Here is a 20,782-nt window from a genome sequence, read left to right as displayed (position 1 = left end):
CATATAATAATAAAAAAATTTTTTTGGCAAAAGTGATCAGCGTAAACAATTGTTCATGTACACATGATTTTTATTGTGAACTGACAGGATTTCTTGGGTATTAACGAAATGATAATGTTCTTAACTAGCGCCAATAACGAATAGTTCGTCTAACTTCGATTTTGGTTGCAGGAAATCATTAGTGGATGAGGAAATAATGGATGGTTCCTTTCCTGAAGAAGTTTAAATTTGTTTCATTTCGCTTTTCTAGCATCAATTTTTTTTTCTCTCACTTTATTGATAAAGATTTCGCCCATGTTGCTATTTATTTTTAATTTTACGGTGTATTATGCAAAAAAAAATAAATGCATTTAACTGGATATATAGCAATTATGTATGGTATAGTTTTTTATGTATGCACTGTATGTAAGGATGAGTTCACAAATGATTTTCAAAATTTGCAATATTGCAAATTTTGAAGTAAGTTGAATTGCGGTTAGTAGTTCACAATTTTGCAATTCTAATTGGCTGCCTATAACTGTCAGTTATAAAAATGTCAGAACTATGAGTTCCAGAGTTTTCTTTTAATTTTTTTATATAAAAATGCCAGAACTATGAGTTTCAGCATTTTCTTTTAATTTTTTTTATATAAAAATACCAGAACTCATAGTTCTGGCATTTTCTTTTATTTTTTTATATAAAAATGCTGGAACTATAAGTTCTGGCATTTTCTTTTAATTTTTTTTTATATAAAAAATGCTGGAACTATGATTCCGACACTTTTTTTTGATTTTTTCTTATATAAAAATGCTAGAACTATAGTTCTGGCGTTTTCTTTTGATTTTTTTATATAAAAATGCCAGAACTATGGTTCTGACATTTTCTTTAATTTTTTTATGTAAAAATGCCAGAACTATATAGTTCTGGCATTTTCTTTTGATTTTTTTATATAAAAACACTAGAACTATAGTTTTAGCATTTTTTTAATTTTTTTTTATATAAAAACGTCAGAACTATGGTTCTGGCATTTTCTTTTAATTTTTTTTATATAAAAATGCTAGAACTATGAGTTTCAACGTTTTTTTTAAATTTTTATATAAAAATGCCAGAACTATAGGTTCTGGCATTTTTTTTTGACTTTTTTTTATTAAAATGCCAGAACTATTGGTTCTGAAGTTTCAATTTTTATTTTTTTTTTATATAAAAATGCCAGAACTATTGATTTCAGCGTTTTTTTTTAATTTTTTATAAAAACGCCAAAACTATTATTTCTGGCATTTTTTTTTATTTTTTTTTATTAAAATTGCCAGAACTATTAGTTCTGATATTTTTTTTGCAGTTATTATAGGAGAAAATGCCGTTTCTGGCAGTTTTTTCCAATTACTGATCCATCTTTTTCTAAAAAATAAAATCATTTTTTTTTAAATTTTGTTAATGAAAAATGATTTTTTTTTATAATTAATAATAAAAGGAAATATATTTTTTATTAGTTAAATTAAAAAATTATATTTCATTAAAAAAAACATTAGTTTTTTTTGTGGACATTCCGCAAATCTGCAAATATTCCGCAATCCTGCAAATATTTTGCAATTGAATTGCGATACTTTGGATATTTGCAGATTTGCAGAATATTTGTAGGATTGCAGATAATTGCAGATTTGTGGATCTGTGAATTTTTAGATTTAAAAATCTGCAATGTTCTGCAATACTGTAAATCGCAATTATTTTGCAATTATATATTTGCGGCACCATCCTTAACTATATGGTATGTATGGTTTTACATAGTATGGTTTTGAATACAAATGCATATATAATTGAGGAGATAAATTTTATTGGTTCTCATTTATATATTATTAAATTTTTTTTGTAATGAAGATTTATTTGGAAATTTATAAATAACTCATATTGACTAATTTTAGTATTTATATTACATTAACCATGCAAAAACATTTCCAAAATTGACTGTTTTCTTTATTTTCTTTATCTATAAACTAATTAATATATTTCTAAATATAAATTAAAGAAATGCAAATGCGTAAATATATATTATTTGCTTTTCTTTTTCTTTAGCACTTGAATTACGTGTAAACACGCTTTTTCTTTTTCTTTACTATTTTTTGATTATGTCTAAAGTCAACCCATTTATTCTTTCAGATATTGAAATAATATCTGATGATGAAACAATATCTGAATAATTAAAACTTTAATTTAATAATAGAAAAAACAGTAATGAGTAAAATAACTGGGTATATAGTAAATCAGTATAATATGATTTATAAATTTAGTATGTATGATAAGACAAATTACCATACTAAGATAATATTATACTATGTGACACAATAAATATCATATTAAAATATTTTATGTGATACAATGAAACACATGTAATAAACAATAACATCAGATATAACACAAAAAATACTTTCTATTGTGGCTTATAATCACATGAAAAAATTTTTTTTTCTATTGGTGAAAAATATTCCTATCCAAAATAATAAAAATGAGTGAGAAAATAGATCTTTCAGACATAGAAGAACTTGATATTAATTATATTGAGTTAGATCCTGTAAGTAAAATATATGAGGCTAAGTTTTTCAATTTAATAAATTAATTTTCTTTTGGCTTTCTTAAAGGAATATCAAGTTGAAAGTGATAGTAATACTATTGAAAGTGATAAAGATACTGATATAAGTGATGAAAAAGAAGATTCAATTGCAATATTTTCAAGAAAGACACATGTACAAGAAGTTCATTATGCCACTATACCAATTGAATATCCAAAAACTTCAGAATATCCACAGTATATAATATTACAGGTTGGAAGAATCCAAGAGACTGTTTGAAAAATGTAAGTAATTATCATTTATTAATCTGCAGCTTTATTAATTCTATTAAAATTATTAAATATAATACAAATAAATTTTTCTTCAGATTCAATATTCCTTAGGTGGAGGTGGTCAAAGTTCAATTAAGAACTGTCCATTCTTTGGTAATATTAGCGTTAATAAAGAAGAAAGAAACTGTATGGGAATCAAGCACTGTGAATTTATCAATCCTGAAATTATTAATATAAGCCATAATGAAGTAGACTTTGATTCAGAATTTTGGCAAAAAATCAGTAAGAATAAACATGTTGAGACAAAAAAAATCAAAGACCTATACGTATGTATAACACTGGTCAAAATCTATACTATCGGGTATATATTGGACACCTATATATCGGTAATAAATTGGATATATATCGGGCAGTTACATATATCGGATACACATCGGGTAGGATCCCGAGCAATATATGTATAGGTAACAATATCGTTTGCTTAGTCACATGCTATTTTAGCCACAGTTAGAGGTTAGATTTGCGTAAAATTAATGATATTTTTTGCCAATGTCATATTTTTCATTTGCTTATTTTCACAGAATTTTTGAAAAGTCATATATTACAATTGCTTATTTTTTGAGTAAATTTGGAATTATTTAATAATGCATTATATAACATTTAACTATATAAGCGATGGTATTATACTAATAAGATGAAAAAAAATTTAAGACGGATATTTTAGCTAAGATGATATTACTATTGAAAAAAGTGAAATTGTAAATCATAAATGCGAGAAAATTTAATCAAATAATTTTTGTAAAATATAATATTATAAAGTCATATGGTTAGATTGCTTATTTTTGGGCAATTTGTGAAGTCACATGTTGAGTTTGCTTATTTATCTTAATAAAAACCTTGCGTAGAGCTATTATAAAAATTTTGACCATTCTTGTTACCTATATATATATTGCTCGGGGTCCTCATCGGGTACCCAATATATCACCGATACACACTGGTCAAAATCTATGCTATTGGTTATATATCGGGCATCTATATATCGGTGAAAAGTGAAATGTTTCAGCATAGTATGTCATATATATAACCTACAGTACAGTATAGGTATGCCCCGAAATCCATCAGAAAATTGGGATTGAATCCGTTCAATCTGATAATTTTTTTATTATTATACCGAATTTTTTTTTTCAGATTTTAATTCAAGCCATAATATATTCATTAGTTTATAGTTTATTATATAGTAATATGAAATTATTTATTAATTTGAACCAAAATAAAATTATTATGTTTGTTTAAAGTAAACCCACCCCACACACTACTCATATCCCAATAAAAAAGAAACATTAGTATGCTTTTTTCAAAGTAAATTCTGAAACTCCCTACACATTTACCCAATATCCCAAATAATCCAGAAAGCTGAAATCTACAAAAAAGAATAAAAAAAGAAACGTTAGTACGTTTCTTCAAAGTAAATTCCAAAAGAACCCACCCTCACATACTTACCCAATATCCTAAATAATCCAAGAATCCGAAATCTACAATTGTAAAGAATAAAAAAAGAAACGTTAGTACATTTCTTCAAAGTAAATTCCGAAAAAACCCAACCCACACACTTACAAAGAACCCGGGAAGACAAAATCTACAAAAAAAAATAAAAAAAGAAACGTTAGTATGTTTCTTCAAAGTAAATTCTGAAAAAACTCACCCACACACTTACAAAGAACCCGGGAAGACAAAATCTACAAAAAAAGAATAAAAAGAAACGTTAATATGTTTCTTCAAAGTAAATTCTGAAAGAACTCCCACACATTTACCCAATATCCCAAATAATCCAGGAAGCCGAAATCTACAATAAAGAATAAAAAAGGAAACGTTAGTACGTTTCTTCAAAGTAAATTCTGAAAAAACCCACCCCCACACACTTATAAAGAATCCGGAAAGACGAAATCTACAAAAAATAATAAAAAAAGAAACGTTAGTACGTTTCTTCAAAGTAAATTCCAAAAGAACCCACCCCCACACACTTACAAAGAACCCGGAAAGACAAAATCTACAAAAAATAATAAAAAAACGTTAAAGTACGTTTCTTCAAAGTAAATTCCAAAAAACCCACCCCCACATACTTACTCAATATCCCAAATAATCCAAGAAGCCGAAGTCTACAAAAAAGAATAAAGAGAAACGTTAGAAAAATAAATAAATAAATAAAAACAAAAAAGAAACGAAATTCCCTCCTCCTAACTTACCTTCAAGCCGAAATCCAGTTCCAGGAAGGTGTTCCCTTAGAAAAACGAACGTCCTAAGCCGTTTAAGCCGAATTCCAAAGGGAAAGACCGAAGGAGAATAAAAAATATTTTTTTTTAAAAAAAAAATAAAAAAAAATAGGATTTGACCAGATTATCTGATCAATCTGGTCAATCCAGTCATCTGTGTAATATCCGATCTACTATACAGTACCTTCAAATTTTTATTTTTTCTAACGAAACGTTTTTACTAACGGTTTCATTTTTTTTTCTTTTGTAGGTCCAAGACGCGACTGGATCCTATTTCGAAGGTATATATATCCCTTCAAATTTTACTTTTTTTTTATTTTTAACGAAAAGTTTTATTAACATTTTCATTTTTTTCTTTATAGGTTTATTTTGGAAATCAATTTTTATCTAGTATTTAACATATTATATAGATTTAAAATAGCCATAGATATTATATTAATTAGTTAATAATACATTTGTATAGTATAATGATAGTATAATAATAAATAACGCATGTATTTTAATATCATTAATAAATGTGTTAATTAATCGTAATGTACAGGTGATGAACATCTTTAATTTGGCGATAAACATCAAATGTTGTGACGTCGGTAGTACATTGCAGGGTCCGATGTTCAGCGTTTCTTTATGATATACATCAAGTGACCGATGTACATTTGATGAATATTTTTCCCGTGACTTCCTGATGAAGTGAACTTACACTTGATGTAAGTTGGGTGGGTGTAGTGTGTCATGTGTGTTAAATAAGAAACGTTTCTTTAACGTTTCTTTTTTTTTTTGTAGGAAAGCCAGACGAAATTACGAACCGGACTTTTGAGTGAAAGTATTAATGGAAGAAAAATTTACTTCTTTTAGTAACGTTACTAACGTTACATTTTTTTCTTTTATTGTAGGAACGCTGGACGAATTATATGAACTGGACTTTAGTGAAAGGTAAATGGGAAAGGGGAGTTTCACGTTTATTTTTTTTTCCTTAGTAACATTACTTTTTTTTTCTTTTGTAGGTTCTTGGAGTTTCTAAATAAATATTTATTATTTAATATTACGAAAAATCAGTGATTTACCATGTTGACTGGTATGCATGATAGGTGACAAATAGGCTACCGATAGGTACCCAATTTGTGATTAATTGGTATATTTAAGTAGAGTTTTGTATTATTTAAAGCGATAAAGAGTTTAACTTGCAGTGTAATTCTAGTATAAATAGTATAAATGCATTTTTTTTATTAATTATAATAATTCGGTTAAAATCCATGGCCCAATCAGAATTTGTTATTGTAATCAGGCGATTGATCACATGATTTCGGTATTTATATTTCGCACTTTGTTTATTTTTTTTTTCTTTCGTAAAAGCCCTTTCTCTTAAACTTTTTATTTAAAACAAACTCTTTACTTAGTTATTATGAAATAATATTAATATATTTTTATTTTTATTTTTATATTTAGAAATAAACATAAAGGTATATTTTCATTATGCTTGTTTTTTTCTTTTTATATATACATTTTCTATTGACGTTTTAATACTTTTTTTCTTTTCTCTCACTAATGTTTTCTACCACTTAACATTTTCTATTAATATTAAATACTACTAACATGTTTTTATTAACATTCTCCTATTAACATTTTCTATTTTACTAACTTTTCTTTCTTCCTACTAACATTTTTACTAATATTTTCTATATTTACCACTAACGTTTTTATTAACATTTCTATTTTATTTTCTCCTATTAATTAATATACTTACTAATATTTTCACTGATATTTCTTTTAAATAATAAATAGATATAACAAAACAAGCAAAGAGGTAATTTTATTATCATTGCTACTTTCGGTAGAACTTAACATATTACATAGTATAATTATGTTCAACTTTATTTGATTTTACGTAGCAGATAGTGTAAGATTTGTATTATTGCTTTTATGTAAATAAATTTATAAATTTTAATAAAATTGAATTTCATTTAGCCCAAATTAAAATAAAAAAGAGATATAAATCTATTAGTTTTAATATGAAATTGTCAAACGTATACAATAAAAATATATATTACCAATATTTTACATATTTTACTACCCGATATATGTGTGTTAAATGTATGATATCTATAATATATATCACTGATATTTTACTACCCGATATGTGTGTGTTAAATGTATGATATCTATAAGATATGTCACTGATATTTTACTACCCGATATGCGTGTTAAATGTATGATATCTATAAAATATGTCACTGATATTTGACTACCCGATATGTGTAAGATGTGTATATGATGTTTACATGATGTGTCACCGATTTTCTACATTTATACTACACATATCAGGTACCCGATATGTGTAGTATTGTTAAATATCATACACATATATTACATATATTATACACATATCAGGTACCTGATATGTACCCAATAGCACCAATTTTGACCAGTGTAAGTTGCAATAGTGCATTTTATGTGTAAGTTACAAAAGTTAAATGATAATTAATTTTATTTAATAATTACTTTAAATCATAATAAACTATATCTTGGAAGTATGGAATCTAAATGTAAATTTAAACAAAATGGTATATTTTGTTCTGACAAGCCAAAATTAATCAATCTAAAGAACTATCAAACATCTACTTCTAATTATATTATTGGTTGTGATAAATATAAACTAAATGATAAATACCATCGATATATAAAAGTTGATCCTGCAACTTATGATATTCCTTTATTACGTGATTTGTTAAATAGCAATATTGTAATAATGAGTCTTAATTTATATTGTATATTATGCAATATTATTTTAATAATTAATAATATTTCCTTACTATTAATAATAGGAAGAAAGGAAACTATTAAAATATTGCACAACAATTAGCTCAAGAAGCTCAAAACAAAAATTATGTGGTAATATAATTTGTTTTTATTAATATTCAGTTAATTTAGTTGCATCTTTTAAACTTTAATTAATTAAACAATTTTTTTTAGAAAAAACACATATTAATTCTGATAGTCATATATAAGGTTGCTTGTCTAAACCTCTTCAAAATCCTACGATTAGTTTTGTCAAAATTTTACTATAGATTTATTATAGTTTTAGCAGAGTTTTGGCAGTTTTGGCATTTATAATAAGTTTTGGCAGTTTTGCCTTTCTCCAAAGTTTTGCCAGTTTTTTAATATAACTCTAATATAGTTTTGGCAGAATTTCACTTTTCGGCGAAACGCCATCTTGCCTAAACCCCTAGGTTTTGGCAAGCAACCTTAGTCATATAGTTAGAGGAAATATTAAGGAAAGAACTTGTAAAGTACAATTTACTCTTTTAACCCTATATAATTTAAACCAATGTCCCTGCATTATAATCATATGTAAAGGAATACATAATCATCCTCCTCCTCCACCAGAAAGAATTTCTGATGGAATCAAAGATGACCTTCAAGATATTAAAAAGAATGCCATTGATCAGTAACTGTAGGGTCAATTACTTCTGGTAATTTTAATTGTAACATATTTAACTCTTCATATGAGCTGATTTGTCTACCTTTAATTAAAATATTAATTTTATTACATTTTTATTATACAAAATACTATATAATATACAGTAAATTGGGAATGAGTATTAAAAAATTTTTATTTAGTGTTATTATACTATAATTTGGTAAATATTTCTTTTAAATTAATATAATTCTTAGTACTTACTATATATGTTAAAAATTTGTATCTTAACTTAAAACGTAAATATCTTCAGATCCAGTAATCCAATTGGCAAGCTCTTTTTTCGTTCATATAGACCAGATCAAAGGCTTTCCAAAGAGCCTAAATTTATAAAAAATGGATCAGTGGATCCCAAGATATTTGCATTTAAGCATGTTAAAAAATTCATACCTCAACTTTAAACGTAAATATCTCCGGATCTAATGATTCAATCGGCAAGCTCTTTTTTCGCCTATAAAGTCCAGAACAAGGGCTTTCCAACGAGCCTAAAATTATAGAAAACGGATCAGTTAATCTTGATATATTTGCGTTTAAAGATGGTAATACAAACTCTGACATAAAATAATTATTTTATTGTTTGAAAATATCTATTATGATATCATCTTTTATATGATATTTTTATTATACTTTTATAAACATTTATAGCTACTAAGGCTATATAAATTTTTATTTTACTTTATATTTTATTAAAATATACTTACTTTTTAATAATATATGTTAAAAATTCCATATATATGAGAAATGGGTTTTTTATTAGTGAAATGGGATTTTTCACAGCTCTTTTATATTTAATAATTTAAGTTTCGCAAATGTAAATTTTTGTTTAACTTATTATTTAGTCAAGTGATCATTAATCAGATGATTTTTTGGTATTACAAAACAATTTTGAGTAAAGTTCTGAATGGGTTAAATCGGGTCGGATAATTGACTTGACCCGACCCAAGGTAAGTCATGAATTTGGTGACCTGACCGAATATCACGGGTCAGTTCAGATACCTGACCCGACCCATTGACCTGATATATTTTGGGTCAAAAAAACGTTTCGGCACTTTTTATTACACCAAAATGTCTTTTTTTTGTTTCTTCTAATGAAAAACGTCGGACCTGACGTTTTTAAATTAAAGAAACAATTTTTTTTTGTTTCTTTTAATAAAAACGTCAGGTTCGATATTTTTTAATTAAAGAAACATTTTCTTTTGTTTCTTTTAATAAAAAATATCAGGTTCGACGTTTTTTAATTAAAGAAACGTTTTCTTTTGTTTCTTTTAATAAAAAATGTCAGGTTCAACGTTTTTTAATTAAAGAAACGTTTTCTTTGTTTCTTTTAATAAAAAATGTCAGGTTCGACATTTTTTAATAAAGAAACATTTTTTTTGTTTCTTTTAATGAAAAAATGTCAAACCCAACGTTTTTTAATTAAAGAAACATTTTTTTTGTTTCTTTTTAATGAAAAAATGTCAAACCCAACGTTTTTTAATTAAAGAAACATTTTTTTGTTTCTTTTAATGAAAAAACATTAAACCCGACGTTTTTTAATTAAAGAAACATTTTTTTTGTTTCTTTTAATGAAAAAATGTTAAACCCGACATTTTTTAATTAAAGAAACTTTTTTTGTTTCTTTTAATGAAAAAACGCCAAACCCAACATTTTTAATTTAAGAAATATTTTTTTTTGTTTCTTTTAATGAAAAAATATCAAACCCGACATCTTTTAATTAAAGAAACATTTTTTTTTGTTTCTTTTAATAAAAAACGTCAGGTTAGACATTTTTTAATTAAAGAAATAATTTTTTTTATTTCTTTTAATAAAAAACGTCAGGTTAGACATTTTTTAATTAAAGAAATAATTTTTTTTTATTTCTTTTAATAAAAAATGTCAGGTTCGATGTTTTTTAATAAAGAAACATTTTTTTTTGTTTCTTTAATCGAACCCGATGTTTTTAATAAAAAAAGACGTTTTTGTAATTATTTTTAATGAAAAAACATCAGATTCAGGTCAGTTTGGCATTTTTTTATATATAATAAATGCTGAAACGTCTTATTTTTGACCAAAATATGTCAGGTCAATGGGTCAGGTTAGGTACCTGGCTGTGACTGACCTGACCTGAGATCGGGTCATTAAATCTGCTACCTGACCTGAATTTTTCAGGTCAACCCGTCGGGTCACCTGATCTGTCAGGTCAAATTCGGAGCTCTAATTTTGAGTAACAAAAATTGTGAAAATCAATCAATAACTCTGAATAAAATCCGCAAAATTGCAGAGGAGAATCTTTTTAATGCAGAGTAGACAAATCAGCCCATATGTTAAGATTTTTTATTAATAAATAGTAAAATCAATTTAAGGAATTTACTAAAAGCTAATTTCAAAGTAGAGACATTATCAGAAATTCATGCATCGCTTAATAATATTAACAAATTGCGATATCTTGTTTAGGAAAACTTACAAAAACATCTATCCATTCGGTCAGAAAATGCTTAGTGTTATCTATAGTATATAAACTAAACAATTAAAACTTCACAATTATGTACATACTATGAGTAAGTAAAAATTATTATAGATATTTTAAATATACATTTAAAGCTAATTGATTGTTAATTTTATTTTAGATATTTACCCTAATGAACTTGTTATTTTTGTTTATATGCTTAAGGATCAAGCCAAATTAATCCATCAACTTGGATCAATTCAAATTGACTTAACATTTAAAAGGGTCAAAAGTAAGGTTGCTTGTCTAAACCTTTTCAAAATTCTATGATTAGTTTCGTCAAAATTTTACTATAGATTTATTATAGTTTTGGCAGAGTTTCAGCAGTTTTGGCATTTATAATAAGTTTTAGCAGTTTCATCTTTCTCTAAAGTTTCGCAGTTTTTTTAATATAATTTTAATATAGTTTTGGCAGAATTTCGCTTTTCAGTGAAACGCCATCTTGCCTAAACCCCTAGGTTTCGGCAAGCAACCTTAGTCAAAGGAAATATAAACGAATTTGAAATAAATTCATATAATACTGAACATAAACTAAGTAAGTTTTATTAATATTGTTTATTAAATTTAGGTATTTATATATTTTACAAAATCTTATTTATTTATTTATATACAGTTCTTTCCTATGTACATGTATATACTAATGTTACCACAGCAGAAGGCTATCAACAACTTTTTACTGATCTTTTTAATGTAATCAAGAATCTAACTGGACAGGCTGTCAAATTTAGGCATATAGATGGAAATGGAATTGAATGTATTATTGGAGATCTTGATCCTATTCAGGCAAAAGGATTGGACCTTATTCTACAAAGTAAAGACACACACAAGGATTGGAAAACACATTTACAATATATTTTTAAATCATGAGTTGTCTATTTTGAATGGTAAATTTATTATAAAATAATTAATGGTTAAATTTTGTTAAAAAATATTAACAAAATTTTATATTTAGTAATGCAAGAGCAAAAAATTCTCCTCTGAAACTCTAAATTTAATTTTAAATATCCCTACAGCACCATCAATTGGTGAACTTGAAAAAATATTTTATACATTGGAACAATTAGAAGAATCAAAAATTAAAGGTATTATATTATTATTATTATATTTATTACTTTACAGTATTAATCAAATTTTTATGTAAAATTTAAAATGGATTTGTTATTACCGCCAGCCATATATTCTTGCCTCATTAAATTTAAATGCATCAAAAATAGATCCTGAAATATGGGCAAGCAGTGCAAATAATACCAATGTAGCAGAAGCTGCTCATACATTAGCTAATTGAAAAGGAAAGCATCTTAAATTGTTAACTGCAATAATTAGGTATTTAAATTTAACTCTAATTTGAATATTTTATATTTAGCATTTTAATCAGTTATTTTCTTTATTTTTTAATATCATTAGAAGATGTAAAGTTGATCAAAAAGCTTTAAAAATAATGGAAATTGAAAATAAATTTGGTGTTCTCTATTCAAGACGTGATAATGGAGAGTCAAAAAAATTTCTAAGGCAATTACACGTAAAGGTATTTTTGCATTTGATAAGCTAAATATATTAAAAAAAAAGTTAAAAATTAATAATGATATTATCATTAAAAAATTTAGGTACAAGAAATGGTAAAAACAAGCCAATATTGGTTAATTCAACCAATATTAAAGCTGAAAGTTTACAACCAAAAAGAAAAGGACAATTTGCATCAACTAGAAATTCTAAACAATGCAAAATTACTGAAAATAATACTGAAAATATTGATTTTGATATAGAAGAGAGAAAAATAGCCCTTAAGAAGCGTGAACTTCAGATTTGTGTTCAAGAGGCTGCAGCCAGAAAGGCACTTGCCAAAGCTGAAGCAAATGGAGCTAATTAATTTAGAAAAAAAGAAGTCATTAGGATTACTTTAAAAAATAACATCAAATATAATTTGTATTAAAGTAATATAAATAAAATTTATAATTTCTTAAAATTTAAATTTTAGTAGTATAGAATAATAATAAAAAAATGAATCATACATACTATGATTTTTTTTTATATAGTAATCTAAGTATGTATGTATAAATATGAATCATACATACTACTTTAAAATTATACATACGTAAATCATTCTAACCATACTATACAGAAATTCTCAATCATACTACATAACTTTCTGAAATACCAGAAATAACTAACCAAGAAAAACCAAGAACAAAAGAAAGTCAACAATAACAATTGATAATGTAAGAACAAAAAAAAATAAAATTGATGGTGATGATCAAGAACATAATTCATTTGAGATTGATACAATTTAAATTGAAGAACGAAAAATGCAATTAGCTGAAAGGCAAACAGCAAATCGTAGAGCTTTAGCAGAAGTTGAAAAACTTGAATTAGAAAATATAAAGCTACGCAAAGCATTAGAAAATTAATTTTTTTTATTTTGATTTAATAAATAAAATTGTTATATCATGTTTATTTTAAGATACTATTTGTTATGATCATGTATTGATTGTCATGTATTATTATTTTTTGTATGCTAAAAATTCATACATGTATGGTTTATTGCAAGTCTGTATGGATTTGCATATATAGATTGAAATCCATACTGCGTAAAACCATACATACCATACAGTACATACATAAAAAACCATACCATACAGGTTTAAGTAACACCTCATTTAACTTGTTATATCAGTTATTTAAATGCTACATGATTACGCTGTTATACTGTATTGAGTTTTATATTTGCATGATATAGCGCATGTAATACTTTATTATTAAAATAAAACTACAAGTCTTTTTATGTATATATGTGAATATATGTGCGTGATGTAATATGATAAAGAGCAATATTATTCATAAATATTAACAATAATTCTAACAATGAAATCAAATACTGTAGAAGAAAATCAAAGATATTATTTTTATCTTAAACGCGTGTTCTCTTGTTTGAATGTTCAAAGGGTTCTATATATGGAGGGTATGGGTAGTAGATAAAATCATCTCGGAGCTCATTAACATCAGCTAATTCTTTAAATTCTTCACAGAACTCTTCATGTGACCTAAAAATCCTTCTCTTTCTAGTTTGTTCAATTCTTTCCCCTATATCTTGACTAATTGCTTTATATCTTGACGTCAATTGACTTGCAGTACTCAAATTTGGATTTGAATCTCTGGTCATTACAAACTTGGTACGAGAAGAAAATACAGGTCCGAAGAAAGTATCAAACTTTTCTTGATGAATCAGAATACAATCATTAGGAATGCGTTCTAATTCCTCATTAAACCGCTGAGTAGTAACAAAAATAGTAATGACACGGTATTTACTCAAAAGGTTACCAAGTTGCGTATATTTCTCTGCTTCTTTTCGTAACTCCTCTTTCTTCTCTCTGCTCGCTATTTTGCTATCGTTCTTCAGTTTTCTGGCCTTTTCTTCCATTTTATGAGAAATATTTGCATTTCTCTTATGCTCATCTTCGATTGTTTTCAGATTAAGAAGATTTTTTCTCAATCTGCATTGAATAGCAATAAGAATGGGATCAGGTTCATCTACTAAAAAAAAGATATCTGCAAATGGTGCCGAATAACCATTGATCATAATGTAACCCGGCTTTAACACAGCAGTTTTTCCCTTTTTCGCAGAAAGGTTCAGGCATGGAAATTGATGGTTTAATTCATAGATTTCAACAGACCCGAAATTGATCAACTGGCCCAGTGTAACATTGCTACCTGAACCACGAAAGAAATTTCCAAGTTTTAATAATTTTTCTTTGTTCAGCACATCAATCATATTGATGCGTGAAGTTATAAAATCCGCGATAAATTTTTCCCAATTTTGCCACGACCAAATTTCGTCAGGTAAAAATGCATGGTTTAGATGTTCCGTGAAAACTCCAAGGACACTGGCATAATGATACATAAAGAAGTATGGTATATCAATTTGAACTTTATCTTCCTCTTCCGATCTCCTTAATATCAAGTGCCTATCACGTTCTAGATGTTCCAATTTTATACGGTGGTCACCATCTTGCAGTACATCAGATATATCTGATTCGATTTCCATAATATTTCTGTAAACAAGCTCGTATATGAGCATTTTATGTTCTCTAGCATAAGGTTTGATTTTATATGCTGTATCAATATCTTTTGAGACGCTGGTGTAGATTGTCGATGGGATTAGTTTCTTTTTTTCAAGATCTTCGAAAAATTCCTTAACCCTTGTAAAATCTTGCCCGAAAAATTCTGCAAAAAGATACTCCAAAGCACGTGGAAGACCACCTGTATCAAGAAGTAATTGATGTATCCAAACTTTTGGTACCCATACACAATCAGAAACACCATGATTTGTTGCAAATTCCCTCATTATTTCAAGGCGTGACTCCAAGGAAAGCAGTGGAAGGTCAAGAGGTTCAATAGAATACATTGTAGGTTCCATTGCTCGTATTGCATCCTGTGGTGCTGTACCTGAAAGTAGAGTCTGCACAAATACTTCAGGAATTTCTCCGGCCATATGATGCCCAAGGGTATACATTAACTGCTTAAATAATTTTTCCCCCCCATTTCGCTCTTTGAAAATTAGCTGAAATTCATCAATTTGAAGAAAAATGAAAAGATGCTTGCCACGTTGAATCAGACTTTCATGTTCAAGGTTGTGGATGTATAAGAGGACATTACTCAATCTGAAACATTGCTTATATTCATTGGATTTCGTACGGAACACTGTAAAACTCATCACATATTTTTTGTGGACCAAATAGTGGTACGCCAACCGCAATCCAAGAATGATTTCTGATGCAATTTTAATATCCCCCTGGATTTCATACTCATCTAAAGCATAACCATTAGTGAAATCAAAAAGCATGTAAAGCATGTAAGGCTTTTGGCCTTTTGATATCTTCCATTCTTTGTCGAGACAATTAAACAATTCAACTCCATAACGTGTCTTTCCTAGTGAATTATAGTTTGAATTTGTTAATTAGAAGGCTAAAACCGCTTTATCTGCAGTAAAAACATACAAGAGAATGTATGAAAGTTACCTATGCCAGGTGCCCCACCGCATAAAAGGATTCGATAGTTTGTCTTTGCCGTGGGAGTTTCTTTTTTTATAGCTTTTTGTTTATCTAAGGAATTACAAAAATTCCTGTCAATCACATCAATAGCTTGCTTAAGGTCACGTTGTTTTAGAGCCATGGGCTTGGGCTTATTATTGTCTACATTGTCTACGTCCATTTGTTTATGAATTCCCTCCAAAATCTTTTTCATGGCATCTTCGATCGACGTCACTATGTTTTGTAAACAATAAGAAAGCACAGTGTATTAACAAATAGATACGGTACAAGTAACCTATATGTATCAATAATGGCAGGCCAGAATACAAAGACTAAGACAACACAGGAAATTTAACTAGAGATACCGTACCTTGTGGAACGCCTTGATGAGAGGGACCTACTTTAACGCGAAAAAAAGAGATCAGAACAAACTCGATATTTTGTTACTGCGAATTTCTTGTTCGAGAGGTAAACCATTGGGAGACACTTACCAGTGGTGGCGGGCGTTGGCAGTTGCACAAGGATGTGGATGTGCTCACTAGGAGGTTGTTCTTCGAAAACATGTCCAATTGTTTTGAGGTCACTGTCCAGCTCCTCACCTCCGAACTTTACTTTGATGTCGATTCCTTCATATATCTCTTGTTTCTTGCTTTCAGGAATGTTGACTTTCCATAATTTCAGATCGTTTGCGTCAGTATTGCAAAAGGCCACACTTTTCTTCTCCTTGATGGCTCCCTTGAGATGTCCTATGGTCTTGCCTGTATCGAAATCGACAGGAAATGCGTTCTTTTCGCCTAAAACAATACAACCTAACATAATTTCGGTATATCTGTAATTGCGAAAATCGAGAGTTAAAATAAAAATAAGGCTCAAAAAATTAATTTTCAGTAATATAAAATAAAGACCTTTTTGGATTTAACGCTGGACTGGCAGGTAGGGAATTTTCCTCGAATTTAGTTTGTACCCGGAACGGCGAAAGTACTCGAGATAGCGAAGAATAGCTTGACATTTTGATTATATGTCATATATATATATATTTTCATAAACGGTTGTTGACTAATTACTACGAACTGTGAGTCAGTAATATTACGAACAGAGTCAGCAATGTGTCAAGGACCAAATACAAAATCGAAAAAAATTAAAAAAATTTATCAATCAAAAATCAGCCACATGTCATGATGTCACATGAGAGTGCCAATCAAAATAATTCCCAGTTGGGAAGACATTACGCAAACAAAGATACTGTATGTTATGACTGTACATTTACAAGGAAGTGACTCAGAGCTTACAAAGCTAATATCTATTTTTTTTGTTAGGGGAACATAAACTTTTGGTGAGTTCTACTAAGGTCAATACTGTTAATTTATTTCTGGCTCTGCATAACTGATGACCATTTTTGTTCTATCTAGAATATCGATGTTAAGGACAAATGAAATCGGATTAATGTTGGGATATTATATTAGTATAGATAGTTTGGATGATGGTGTGGGTCTGTAGGCATTAGTATAGAAATGCCTACCATTTCACATTGTAAAAAAAGTCTATGTATTATCAAATCATGTAATTTATTTACTGTATCAATAAAGAATTCAAGCTGAAAATGTTATACATTGTATTAAGTATATTTTTCATGGGATATAGAGATGTATTAGTAAATAAAAAAAGGTGAGACCTAAAGTCCCACTTAGGTAAAAATGCATTTTAAATAATTGTGTTCTATATGAAAGTTATTATCAAATATGCAATCTGAATTTGATTTATTAAAATAACGCGTCATCAAGCTTCTAGTTGAGAATGCTGAGATTAAGGCTGAAAATGCCAAGGTTAAAGTTAAAAATGCTAAACTAAAGCAGGCTATGAAGGAGAATGAAGCCAGACTTGCAAAATTAGAGCAGAGTGATAAAGAAAAGGCTAAACTCATTGCAGAACTCAATTGTAATGTTAGAAAAATCAAGCAGGAGCAAGTTATTGTTAATGTTGCAACACAGCCTAGTACATCTAATAAATCGTTAGAGAATAGGAAGACTGATGAATTCTTAGTCTCAGTGAGTAAGAAAAAGGTAAATGATATGATGAGACAGAGAAACAGGGGAGAAGAAGTTTTTGCATAAGTCAGCACTTTCATGCTGAAATCAGAACAAGCATTCAACTTCTCAAAATACTTCTAATATATCCCTTGAAGACCCCAATGATTTTGTAGAAACTGAAGCTAACAAAGCAATTCACAATCATTGGGAGAAACGATACCAGAAGTAACATTTCAAATACTACCCAAAGAAAACTAAAATTTTTCACGATTATATAATAGCCTAAGATTTTATACAAGATGTGACTTCGAAGTTGATAGATGAAGATGATATCCAAGTTATTATGGGAATCAGAAGCTTACAACTAACATGACAATAGAAGTTGAGCTTGTTCATTTATTTCTAAAAGTAAGTATTGAAGGAAAGAACACTACGTAGACTAAACAAAAAGAGATTTTATGTTGCCAACCAATTTGATTTACTATTAAACAAGTCAAATTTTAAATGTACTTTTACTAAACACAATAGCCTTTAGTCATTTATTATCAAAGCTCTTTGTTACCAAAATTTTTGCTTAAGATAGAATTAATCAAAGATTATTGTTAGGGTTGCCCATGAAAATAGTTGAAGATCGAACAAGTCACATGATATAGTACGCAGAAATCCTATGATTATGGCTGAGTTTATTACAATATGAAACATTACTTATAATATAATTTAGTTTTATTAGTTATTTACATTAATTAACCACTTTTAGTATTATTAGTACTTTTGACTCATGAGTATTCAATTATAAGTATCAGTTTAATTATTATAACCTTAGAAAATTGCTTTATTAGTTTAGCTAGAGAAGTTTCTTGAACTTTACATAGTTGATGAATTATATAGACACATAGAACTTATACGAAATATCAATAGGAAGGTTTCTACAGATAATTGCAATGAAAAAAGGACAATTGATTGATTAATCATATTAGTATAATAGGATAATATTGATAAGTTTAAACTGTCATGTGTGCAAATGTAAACATATATAGAGCAATATTTTCTTTTGAATAAAGGTTGTTAACACCTGGGTAATCTAACAGTGAGTTTAGATTGTATTATCTGAAGTATTGTGTTTTTGTATGATTTGTTGTTAGTTTTTCTTTGTAGTAAACTTTTTGCGTGTTTTATTTGTTTTACCTTTGTGTTTGTTATTATTTGTTTGATAGATTTCTATCTTAAGAAACTCTTACATTGTTTACCATCATTATTAATTTTCTACTGAGAATTATTAGTAATACTCTTATATTTGATCACAATATTATCAAAACACTTATCATTTTATTACTTGGCCTTTTTGTCACGACTGTTCACTTTAACATCTCTGACGTTAGTTATCACTTCAGACCAAATCGGTGATAACATCTTCATAATCAACTACTTATAACCATGTGTTTAAAGCAAAGAAAACCTACTCTATATATCAACCTTAAATGCTAATTTTATTTTATATATGAAAAAACCACACATCATTTATCAACTTGTACACAAATAGTGGATTTTAGAACTTATTTTAGATCTGAACTTATTTATTTCCTTAATAACACTAATGAATTTCAAAAACTACCTCCTCATATTAGATTATGCATCATATACTTATTTCTTGGCATTTCACTGGACTTATTTGAATATACTAGCTTACTTTCTAACACCATGCAGGGAAAGATCAATATAGCAGCAATCTCCCACTTGAAGAAAAATCTTAAACTATCACAAGCTGATAGTGTAAATTAGAATTTAAAATTCTAATGCAAACCATTATTTTTTTCAAAAACTATTTATGAAAAGACAGATGTAAATGTATTATCAAATGGAAATAATTGTGTAATATTACAGTTCAAGACAAACATTTTCTTAATCATAATTGAAACTTTAAGACCTGCTGTACTAACAGATTTGTAATCACAGAGGATGAAATTATTGTTTTAGATGGCCTTAATTTTACTACACAAATGATATATACTCCCATTCACATTTTTCCTTAATAATATTTTCAAGACTCTTTAGTCCTAATGCACTTTCATCTTCAATTGTATATCAAAAAGTACATTTTATTGCCTTGAATTTATAAACCTTTATCATCACTTTATTATTTTAATATAGGAATTTGATTTGGGTAATGATTAATTGATTTAATATAATATTTATATGATTATTTATTTTATGTTAGAATTTTTGGTAGTTTTACTTTTATTATTATTATTATTTTAAATTATTTAATTTTATTGATTTTATTTTATGATTGTATTGTATATAGCTTATAACTTATTGGAAACATTTACTGTAAATAAAAAAAAAAGTATTAAAAAATATTTAAATCTATTAAATGTTACAGAAAATATATTACATATATGGAATATTAGTCTGTTCTAGATTAATATAAAAATATTAAATTATGATTCTATTTATGCTAGTGTTTCGATCCGGGCAGAAACCGTCATCCGGATAAATTAAAAAAAATATCTGGTTTCTATCCGGATTATCCGACTCGGATAAAAATCCAGATATATCCGGGTAGAAACCGAAATCCGGATAAAATTATTTAAATTTTTTTTACTGTAGATCATTTTTAATAAATAAAATTCGTGGCATTCATTTAATTTAATGTGGCATTATTTAATTAATTAAATATATGGCATTT

At 27.5% G+C, this 20,782-nt stretch overlaps 5 protein-coding genes across 5 annotated transcripts; 4 read left to right on the top strand and 1 right to left on the bottom strand.

Annotated features, from left to right (window-relative positions):
* Window positions 1-2,479: 2,479 nt before the first annotated feature.
* On the top strand, window positions 2,480-3,333 carry OCT59_002551 (uncharacterized protein; the record flags this gene model as incomplete). Its single annotated transcript, XM_066144597.1, has 5 exons — window positions 2,480-2,545; window positions 2,613-2,649; window positions 2,796-2,827; window positions 2,911-3,141; window positions 3,301-3,333. The coding sequence occupies 5 exons, from the start codon at window positions 2,480-2,482 to the stop codon at window positions 3,331-3,333; spliced, it is 399 nt and encodes a 132-aa protein (XP_065995750.1).
* A 7,760-nt stretch (window positions 3,334-11,093) lies between these two features.
* Window positions 11,094-12,330, top strand: OCT59_002550 (uncharacterized protein; the record flags this gene model as incomplete). The annotated part of the gene is made up of 5 exons (XM_066144596.1): window positions 11,094-11,097; window positions 11,167-11,277; window positions 11,659-11,856; window positions 12,059-12,127; window positions 12,260-12,330. 5 exons carry the CDS (start codon window positions 11,094-11,096, stop codon window positions 12,328-12,330), a joined length of 453 nt encoding a protein of 150 aa, XP_065995749.1.
* A 294-nt stretch (window positions 12,331-12,624) lies between these two features.
* OCT59_002549 (uncharacterized protein) lies at window positions 12,625-12,912 on the top strand (the record flags this gene model as incomplete). Its single annotated transcript, XM_066144595.1, has 1 exon — window positions 12,625-12,912. One exon carries the CDS (start codon window positions 12,625-12,627, stop codon window positions 12,910-12,912), a length of 288 nt encoding a protein of 95 aa, XP_065995748.1.
* Window positions 12,913-13,755: 843 nt separating this feature from the next.
* OCT59_002548 (uncharacterized protein) lies at window positions 13,756-17,078 on the bottom strand (the record flags this gene model as incomplete). The annotated part of the gene is made up of 5 exons (XM_066144594.1): window positions 13,756-15,968; window positions 16,058-16,303; window positions 16,440-16,469; window positions 16,561-16,898; window positions 16,975-17,078. The coding sequence occupies 5 exons, from the start codon at window positions 17,076-17,078 to the stop codon at window positions 13,951-13,953; spliced, it is 2,736 nt and encodes a 911-aa protein (XP_065995747.1). The 3' UTR covers window positions 13,756-13,950.
* Window positions 17,079-17,925: 847 nt separating this feature from the next.
* OCT59_002547 (uncharacterized protein) lies at window positions 17,926-18,325 on the top strand (the record flags this gene model as incomplete). Its single annotated transcript, XM_066144593.1, has 2 exons — window positions 17,926-18,114; window positions 18,206-18,325. 2 exons carry the CDS (start codon window positions 17,926-17,928, stop codon window positions 18,323-18,325), a joined length of 309 nt encoding a protein of 102 aa, XP_065995746.1.
* Between the last annotated feature and the right edge of the window lie 2,457 nt (window positions 18,326-20,782).

This window comes from Rhizophagus irregularis, chromosome 10 (assembly GCF_026210795.1).
Source record: "Rhizophagus irregularis chromosome 10, complete sequence".
NCBI classification, from domain to species: Eukaryota; Fungi; Glomeromycota; class Glomeromycetes; order Glomerales; family Glomeraceae; genus Rhizophagus; species Rhizophagus irregularis.
This window is presented reverse-complemented; position numbering and strand designations above follow the sequence as displayed.